At 39.0% G+C, this 9,563-nt stretch overlaps 1 protein-coding gene across 1 annotated transcript; it reads right to left on the bottom strand.

Annotated features, from left to right (window-relative positions):
• Positions 1-6,297: 6,297 nt before the first annotated feature.
• Positions 6,298-9,360, bottom strand: LOC109040598 (ubiquitin-conjugating enzyme E2 N). The gene is made up of 2 exons (XM_072301219.1): positions 8,814-9,360; positions 6,298-6,500 (listed from the first exon to the last, which is right to left on the bottom strand). The coding sequence occupies exons 1-2, from the start codon at positions 9,015-9,017 to the stop codon at positions 6,444-6,446; spliced, it is 261 nt and encodes an 86-aa protein (XP_072157320.1). The 5' UTR covers positions 9,018-9,360; the 3' UTR covers positions 6,298-6,443.
• Positions 9,361-9,563: the final 203 nt, after the last annotated feature.

Genomic DNA, 9,563 nt, shown 5'->3' with positions numbered 1-9,563 from the left:
TTCAATTAGTATGACGCGCCGTTTGGGCAGAAAAACGCACAACTCTGACCGCGGAGCATCAGAGTGCATCGTTCGCATCGGTTTCACCGGTGCAACACATCGGTGCCACCAGCCTTCCCCGGCTTTTGATTGGCTCGCAATTTTCCTCAATTTTCTTTAGTTTGAAAGAAAATTTCTCGTGGAAACCTCTCTGAAGTGCTTCTCAAAGCGACTACAAAGCTATTGATATATTACACCTACCATGTTTCTGTTTTTTTACTTTCAATTTGAATCAAGTCTCAAAAAAAAGCTGTACCTAACCTAACCTCAACCATGGGTGTTCATTTTCATTGCCAAGAGAAAACATTGCAAAATAGCCACCAGCAGTTCTCGATCTGAAATTTGACAAATTTTCAATTTAAAATCATCTTTTGTGACCTAAAATGTTTTTTTGTCTTTCAATCAGTGTCGGCTTAATACCTTTTCACTTCAGTTTCTAAAGTTTATGGCATTTCTTCATTGTTCCTTTCGCTCCTAATGGTTGAAGCTGAGCCAAGTAGCTCGTCGGTTTGATCTGCTTTTTTTTCCTCGAAGAGGATTTAATTGTGCCTCTCCTTCAAGTCTCAGCTTTTGCAGTGTTACTTTTTCATCATAAACAATTACTTTGGTAATAATCAAAAGTTTACATTTCAGTTCTGTATCTACAAGTGTCTGCATCAGGAATCGTTCTCCGAGAGCAGCATCTCATGACTGCAGCATACAGATGGAAATTAAGCTTGTTTCATGGTTTTATTTAAACAACTTGTGCTCTAAATTTATCGTTGAAGTGACAAATGGTGTGTATTACTGTACCCGAAAGCCTAGCGTAGAAACTTTGAGCACCTGTCTCAGTGTGAGCGGTCCTTTGTTGCGGTCAAAGCTGCTCATTGATGACAGTTTCTCAAAGGAAAAGTCTTCGATGGATCAAGAAAAATCGTCTCCCTGAAATAGTAATTCACACCCTTTCTCATGACAATCTCAAAATTTAGTCCTCGCCTAAGTTTGGGACCATTTCTCAGTTTTATCCTTGGTGTTGCGGTGTCATCAGAAGGTGCACAATTTCTGTAGGATCAGTTCATGGTATGATTTGGAATATTTTAATTACCACTTATCTCGGTATGTGGACACTACAGACTTCCTGTCATACTTTATTTTCTAAATGGGAAACCACTTGACGGAAGGTTTTAAAAACTACCGTGATTTTTCTTCTTTTTACGAAGAAAATCCTGCAGGAACTTCAAGGAATGATGTCGATTTGTACTCTTTTATTAAAAGAATATAGGAGCTGAGATTTTTAAACACTGTAAGAAGTTTCAACCATCTGCTCTGCAAAGATAATTTGAATTCAAATCATCCTATGAATAGAATACCATGCATTCGGAAGGGGTGAGCACTTGAGGTTTCATTTGCCTGGGGAGGGCCCTTTCAAATTCACTGCCAAAGGGACTCTAGCAATATCTGGCAAATGGAAGGTACTGTCCTAGTCCAAAAAATGTAAAGAAAGCCTAACCACCCCCTGGGCTCGATGTAGTTGCTGGATTTTTCCCCCTATTTCTGGATTATTATTTGAGGATGCCTACTGGATCTTAACTTTTACAGAAGACGGAGTTAATGCTGAAACAGGAAAATTTAAGTTGGAAAGTCTGAGAAGTGGATCCGTACCTCAAAAGTCTGAAGCTTCACCTTTATTCAGCCCAAAGAGATGGTTATAGAAACATTCAAATTTTCAAAAGATGTTGACTTAGGGCAGCAGAGAAGGAACAAGCAAGGTCAAAGGTTCAACCTGTAGGGAAAAGGGGGGAATAGGAAGGAAATAAGGACAAATCTATCGGGATCAGAAAAGCGTGTATGAACGTGAGAGAGGATCAGAAAGACAAGTGGTGGTGCGTAACCATAGATACATACAAGAGATATACATGATACAGTCAAAATCGTACAAACCCGATACAGGGAGAAATGGCATTGATTATGACTCTGTTTAGAAAAAAAAAAGTTTTAAAAACTTGCTTTGGATGTTTTTCACCCCTCTCGGGAAAAAGAACAGATATAAATTCAGGTATCAAAGAAAAACAGTGACAATAATGGGCGGCGCTTCGTTCGAGGAAATTTTGAGTGACATTTAGTGCTCACAGCATTCATAAAAGCGCTCATAATGACATTTTTGAAGGTTTATCCAAACGTGAATGACCATTAAAATCTTCTTGACATGACTTGGAAATAATTTCAATGAAATTTCAATGCACATTTCAAAGATTTAGGAAACCTGTGATGATGATTGATTTTAAATGATTATGAGCTTTGAGTTAGACCAAGAACAACACAAGACACACCTGAGCAGCCTGATTGTTGAAATTTTTTGTTTGTCGGGACGGCATAGATGACATAGGTTAAAAAACCGAGCGAGATTAGTCGGCTATGTCTTATCCCTGCTTTGTCGTGCCTTTGTCAGGTGGAATGGACAACATACTGTCGGAAACTTAAGAGGTGCCGTTAGCTTGTCAAGAGTTCAACTTGACATAGGCACGACAAAGCAGCGATAAGACATAGCCAACCAATCACGCTCCGCCTTTTAACCGATGTCATCTATGTCGTCCCGACAAACAAAAAATTTCAACAATCAGGCTGAAATCACATGATTCATTTTGTTCCCTATAATATCCGTAGAGGAATGGTAAAGGAAATCATTCGGAGTCCGATTAGCACTCACTAGGAAAGATTTATTCACGTCAAGGAAATACATATTAAATCTTAATTTATACCTACATACATAAGCCATGGAAGAATTATTAGAGAATGACATAGAATGCGTCATCAGTATAAGTCATTAGATAATTTTTCTTGATCCATCGAAGACTTTTCCTTTGAGAAACTGTCATCAATGAGCAGCTTTGACCGCAACAAAGGACCGCTCACACTGAGACAGGTGCTCAAGTTTCTACGCTAGGCTTTCGGGTACAGTAATACACACCATTTGTCACTTCAACGATAATTTTAGAGCACAAGTTGTTTAATAAAAACCATGAAACAAGCTTAATTTCCATCTGTATGCTGCAGTCATGAGATGCTGCTCTCGGAGAACGATTCCTGATGCAGACACTTGTAGATACAGAACTGAAATGTAAACTTTTGATTATTACCAAAGTAATTGTTTATGATGAAAAAGTAACACTGCTAAAGCTGAGACTTGAAGGAGAGGCACAATTAAATCCTCTTCGAGGAAAAAAAAGCAGATCAAACCGACGAGCTACTTGGCTTCAGCTTCAACCATTAGGAGCGAAAGGAACAATGAAGAAATGCCATAAACTTTAGAAACTGAAGTGAAAAGGTATTAAGCCGACACTGATTGAAAGACAAAAAAACATTTTAGGTCACAAAAGATGATTTTAAATTGAAAATTTGTCAAATTTCAGATCGAGAACTGCTGGTGGCTATTTGCAATGTTTTCTCTTGGCAATGAAAATGAACACCCATGGTTGAGGTTAGGTTAGGTACAGCTTTTTTTGAGACTTGATTCAAATTGAAAGTAAAAAAAACAGAAACATGGTAGGTGTAATATATCAATAGCTTTGTAGTCGCTTTGAGAAGCACTTCAGAGAGGTTTCCACGAGAAATTTTCTTTCAAACTAAAGAAAATTGAGGAAAATTGCGAGCCAATCAAAAGCCGGGGAAGGCTGGTGGCACCGATGTGTTGCACCGGTGAAACCGATGCGAACGATGCACTCTGATGCTCCGCGGTCAGAGTTTCGCCCAAACGGCGCGTCATAATTAGCACGCTTCAATGAACAACCAGATGCAAGTATCAACTCCAGAAATGAGGACTAAAGGCGATTTTTATTATGTATAAAAAGTTTGAATGATTCTACAGCAATGGCGAAAATGAAGGGCCACACTGAGGGCGAGCCCAAGACTTTAAAGGGACCAGTCGCTTCCTGAAATTTTGAAATGGAATCACCTCATCGAGTCTTGCGCGGTATTGAGGTGGGCCCAGAGGTGAAGTCTGCGAGTGACCAAGTCGCTTGCTTATCGGTCGCCAATCGGTTTGCTATACGACCGACATAAAAAAGCTTCTCGTCTCCATTAGCTTCCCACTTTTCCAAAATGAACCCATCCTACGGTCAAAGTAGGTATACGATACACTGAATCGACACGCAAAAACGAATATACTATTAGAACTTTTTGGTAAATTGTATTTTTCATGGTAGGTACTTTCTATGATTTTTGGGCCGAACTAGGAAAACCGTTTAAGTATCACGTAAGTTTCTCGAGCTGGGAGGGGTAAGGCCTAAGTTTGGCTCACGAGATCGTACTGAAATTTTGAAATGGAATCACCTCATCGAGCCTTGCGCGGTGTTGAGGTGGGCCCAGAGGTGAAGTCTGCGAGTGACCAAGAGTCGCTTGGTGAATTAAGTAACTCTTTACAGAAAACGCATGATATAAAATAGAAAAAAAGTCAATTTGTACACAACTGAAGAGTGCAACCCTGAAACATTACCAAACAATAAAAACCTTGCGTAAGCTACTCAAAAAGGGGGGGAGGGGTTAGGTTTAAGTTTGACTCACGGGGTCTTACGAAGGGGGGAGGAGAGTCAAGTCAAGTCTTACGTGAGCCTCCCACTTCAAGAAAAAAATAATAATTTTGAATAGAAAAATAAAGTCGCCAGTTTTCACACTTTCTCAGTCACTTTTTGGAAAATTGGGGGGGGGGGGGGGGATCAGGGCAGTTCAAAACATAGGCGGCCGCGCGCCGACCCGCTCCGTTTTTGCGCTTTTGCTCCCTCAATTTTAAAGATAAACCTATGATGAATTATACCAAATCAACGCTAAAAGAACGATCTACAACCTTTACCTAAGGGTATTTTTCGATCCGGGTCTTCATAAGGACGCAAATGCAGAAAATGCCGGGCAATAATTCTCAATTTTCAATTTTTTTCCATTTTACTCACATTTTAATTACTTTGACAATCAAAACTATAGTTTATTCGAAAAGTAGACTCAATTACTACAGTTTAAAAAAAAAATGAACTCTCTAGGTCCATTTCTCGCTTCGTGGTGAATTTTTGAAAACATGTCCAATTTTCAACTTCATCGGACCACTGTGCGCAGTTCCCCAAGGGGATTCATGGGGACTTTTGGCTAAAAACTCCTTTTCATACGAAGAATCGATTGGGCCTAAATCCAGCCGTATGTTCGTTTTCGGCCGGAGACGTATCATATAAGGTGAAACCACCAGTTACAGACACCCCCAAAAATGTGACCAGTTATAGACACCCTTCGTCTAAATATGGTAATAATAAGAAAGAAGTGACTCGGTTCTTTGTGTTGTTGTTTTAATTCAACCCACATTCTCAAGTGAGTTGAATTAAAAACAACGACACAAAGAACCGAGTCACTTCTTTCTTATTATTACCATATTTAGACGAAGGGTGTCTATAACTGGTCACATTTTTGGGGGTGTCTGTAACTGGTGGTTTCACCTTATGCCTTCGTTTACTGGACTAATCTGGGGCCATATCTGTAACAGCGGCAGATGTCAACTTCCGCCATTTTCACGAAAAACGCCTTTTTAAAAATTCTTGGACATTGAAGGGTGTTTCTGCAAAGTTTTAGACTTCTTGATTTAAGCAGATGTAAAAACAACGTGGAGGCGAATCTTCCATCCTCATTGCCATCGTGAAATTCAACGTGCCTACACAGTCCTCCTCACCATTATTGGAAAGACACAGCTGGGAGTTAATCACTTTTTCAATCTTTTTCCTTCAGTTACAGGACAGAGGATTAATCTCATTCCAATTTCAGAAGACTAATTTCACAATATGCTCCTTATTTTATCTCGAAAGTTACCTAGGGTTTGCTTGTTCACTTAAGTTTATTAAGATTCAGAATAAACCCAATTCTTGATCCTTTCAAATCTTTCACCCCCATTATCCTACCTCATGACTTTATTTTAAGCATAAAAGAAAATTCTCTGTAAAAACAGCAGACAGTGCCTTTCATTTAAAATTCACTGCAACCTACTAACTATTCCTTCAAACTTTAAGTTCTTAAAACCATTAATTAGAGAAGAATTTGTTCTACGATAAACTCGCCTAAGCAAACCCTCTTCATCTTGCTAAGTAGGTGCATTACTTTACAAACTTCAGGGGCCATTTTATCAAATCTTAAGAACTTGACAACTGCCAGTGTTACGGGGAGAGCCTCATTTACCAGTCCACATAGCAAAAGTCATAACTCTTGCTGAACGTCAAGATTATTCTATTGGACTAATGGCACAGAAAAGAGTTTTATATGATTTATTCATTTTATTTCAGCCAAAACATTTACATCATACATATTGATTATATTTCATTGATGGACGATGATAATTTTAGAATACCCAAGCTAAATAGGAGCCTCCTTGGTCTCCTCATTTAGGAATTGGTTGAAAATCAGAAAACAAAAGAGAAAGACTCTGGATAAAACTGATGTACCTTTCCGTTCGTGTACTGCAAAAATCAAAGAAAAGAAAGGAAGAAAGAAAAAACTTCTATCTCTGTGAGTACACAAAAATAAAGACCAAGCCTTTAGGTAAGCAGTAAAAATATTAGCAAAAAAAATTACTCTTTGTTGTAATAATATTCTCCTTGAAAAATTGGAATCTTCATCTCCCTTGGCCACTAACACATGATAAGGTAACAGCACCAGTACCCGGAATGGTACCAGTATCCGGAATGTCGCTCAGTTTTTCGTAAAAAATAAGCGGCAGGTACATCAGTGCAAAAAGGGCATCAGGTTTTCACAAATTACACTCAGAGGGCGCCACCTTGCAATAAGTGTGATGGTCGTGCGCTCCTTTTATTATCTGTACCATGCTTCTATAGTGACGTATTCACAGAACGAACCGCTCTGTGAATACGTCACTATAGAAGCATGGTACAGATAATAAAAGGAGCGCACGACCATCACACTTATTGCAAGGTGGCGCCCTCTGAGTGTAATTTGTGAAAACCTGATGCCCTTTTTGCACTGATGTACCTGCCGCTTATTTTTTACGAAAAACTGAGCGACGTTCCGGATACTGGTACCATTCCGGGTACTGGTGCTGTTACCTTACATAAACATCATCAGTTTTTAAGCGTTGCTGCAGTTTCATCTGAATTTGCCGAGGTGTTAATTAGTACATCATGATTGGTTTAAAACCGTGAAACATTTTTATTGTAAATGACTGCATCAGACTCTATAGACTTATCGTAGGAATGCTCCACTGAATGAAAAAGTAGGTCCCCAAGATTTTGATGGTGAAGGTAATTTGGAATTTGACCCCGGCTTCAGACAAGAGTAGGCATCTCTCATGCCTCAGATGAAAATTTAACTTTTAAAATTTTATAATAAAACAAACAATTGGAATTTTCTTGCTCCCCGTCTTCTGTAGCTACCAAGTCACTGAAATAGGTGTACTACAAGATCAAATTGTAAGTCTTATGAAATATGGACAAAAAGATTAAAGGAAATACTCAATTAATAGTGGTAGCATTATAATGGTAGCATTGAGCACAAAAAATTGAGTGAGAAAATCTTGGAAGACACTTGGTGACAGAATTTTGTCCAGAGCAATTAGCCTCATTACAAGAGAAATATTTGGGGTAGCATCAATTTCTTTGTTGGGAGTGTATATGCAATGTACACAAACACAACTATTATATTGGAATGAGCTCCTGATAACATGATAAATGAACTTAAGTGACTGGAATTGGAATGGAGCCTTGGAACTAGGGAAAGAAAAGAATACCTAGACAAAAGTCACATCAGTCTGAATGCATAAATCATCAGTTGGCCCATTGGTTAGCATGTAGCTCTGTTACATCGTGCAATTTTTGTATGTGACATTGGTCTATTCTTTTCTTTCCCCAGTTGTAGCCAGGGAAAGCAAGACAGAAAAAATTTCAATTCATAAAGCCACAAGCTTAAACTCTATCTGAACTTTGTGAGTCCAAATTAGTGCACATTGCACTAACACCAAACGAGAATGATACAATTTGATGTTAATACTGCACATACGATTGTCTGGGAGGTTAACGTTTTATTACTGGTCAGATTGAGAAACTAGTTTCTGCTGTTCTAATACATGTTTCAGTTTTGAATCAGAAAAAAGAGAGGGAGGGAGAAAGAGAGAGAAAGGGGAGGAGAGAGAGAGGGAGAAAGAGAGGGGGGAAAAGTATGAAGGAGTCGTATCTTATACTCACTATGTTCTAAAATTTAACTACCTAACTCTGTACAGTTGGTCTTGCACCTACAGCTCATAATAAACAGTTGCTCTTACTGAACATTTATTCATCCAGATCCCTCCATGAGATGACAAGAGCTGGCAGTAAAAAGGAATGAGAAGGGTTTGAGAAAGGCCTCTGCTACTAACTGGGTCACGAGAAATTATTTGAATCTTTGTTAGCTAAATTTTACATGATAACAAAAGCGTTTCTATTTACAAAATAAAAAATATCCATTTAGAATGTAGCAGGCTTAGTGTTCATTACAAACAATGCCAGCTGATACATTGCTATTTAGCCAATTTAATTTTCCACGGCGTACTTGCGGGTCCATTCTTTCGCATTCTTTATTGCCTCGCTCTCGTTAACCTTCCATAATTCAGCAACATCATTTGCTAAAGGATCGTCAGGATTAGGGGCACTTAAAAGTGCTTGAATTGATAATAAAACGGTGCGTATTTGAAGTGCAGGACTCCATTTATCTTTTAGAATGTCTAAACATATTCTGCCAAGGCGATCAATGTTCGGGTGATAAATTTTAGTAATGAATCTTACTTTAGGGGCTGACATTGGATAGTCTTCTGGGAGAAACAGTTCAAGTTTGAAAGAGCCTCCTTCAAATGGTGAGTCCTCTGGTCCAGTTACGATAACATGAAAATACCTGGCGTTGCTCTCATCTGGGATGGCACTTATGCCTGGCACTGGTTCTTGCAGCAAACGTTGAGTTTCTTTAATGATTCTCCTTGGTAGAGCAGCCATGTCACTAAATGTTAAATGAGAGGATGTGATCTGCGAACTGTCTGAAATAATGGCAATACTCGGAGAGAGACACCACAATAACAAGGGGAAGATGTAATGGAATGATTCTGTAGGGACTAACGAATGTCTTATTTGCGTATGTAAATGCTGTGTAAGAATGAGACAGGGATATCACATAGTTCAACAAATTTTGGTAAAATTGTTTTACTTGCTCTGCTACACTGAGGGCAATTCCATTGATGAATAGTGGCCTATGAATAGGAGCGGTAACAAACTAACCAATACGACACATAACCTTAAACTGGCAGTATACAAATCACACAAATTACTGTGAGTATCTGGTATAGAGAAAAGACATCAAGACGCAGACGGAGCACTCACGGGGGAAAAGTGATGCAGCCCTGACGCTTAGAGTCCCTTTATACCCAGAGTTAAGACAACTCACTTTTGGTTCGGCTGAAAGTGGCCTAAAAAAAAATCCAATTCTGATTGGTTCTCGCTCATGGAGGCCGAAACGAGTGCACCAAGATGGCGGTACCTCGAATG

This window comes from Bemisia tabaci, chromosome 1 (assembly GCF_918797505.1).
Source record: "Bemisia tabaci chromosome 1, PGI_BMITA_v3".
Lineage (NCBI taxonomy): Eukaryota > Metazoa > Arthropoda > Insecta > Hemiptera > Aleyrodidae > Bemisia > Bemisia tabaci.
This window is presented reverse-complemented; position numbering and strand designations above follow the sequence as displayed.

Coding starts and splice junctions, on each gene's coding strand:
- LOC109040598 (XM_072301219.1), bottom strand. CDS start 9,017: ATGGCTGCTCTACCAAGGAGAATCATTAAAGAAACTCAACGTTTGCTG. Junction 6,501..8,813: donor ATCCAATGTCAGCCCCTAAA/GTAAGATTCATT, acceptor TGATTTTTGCAG/TACACGAACGGAAAGGTACA.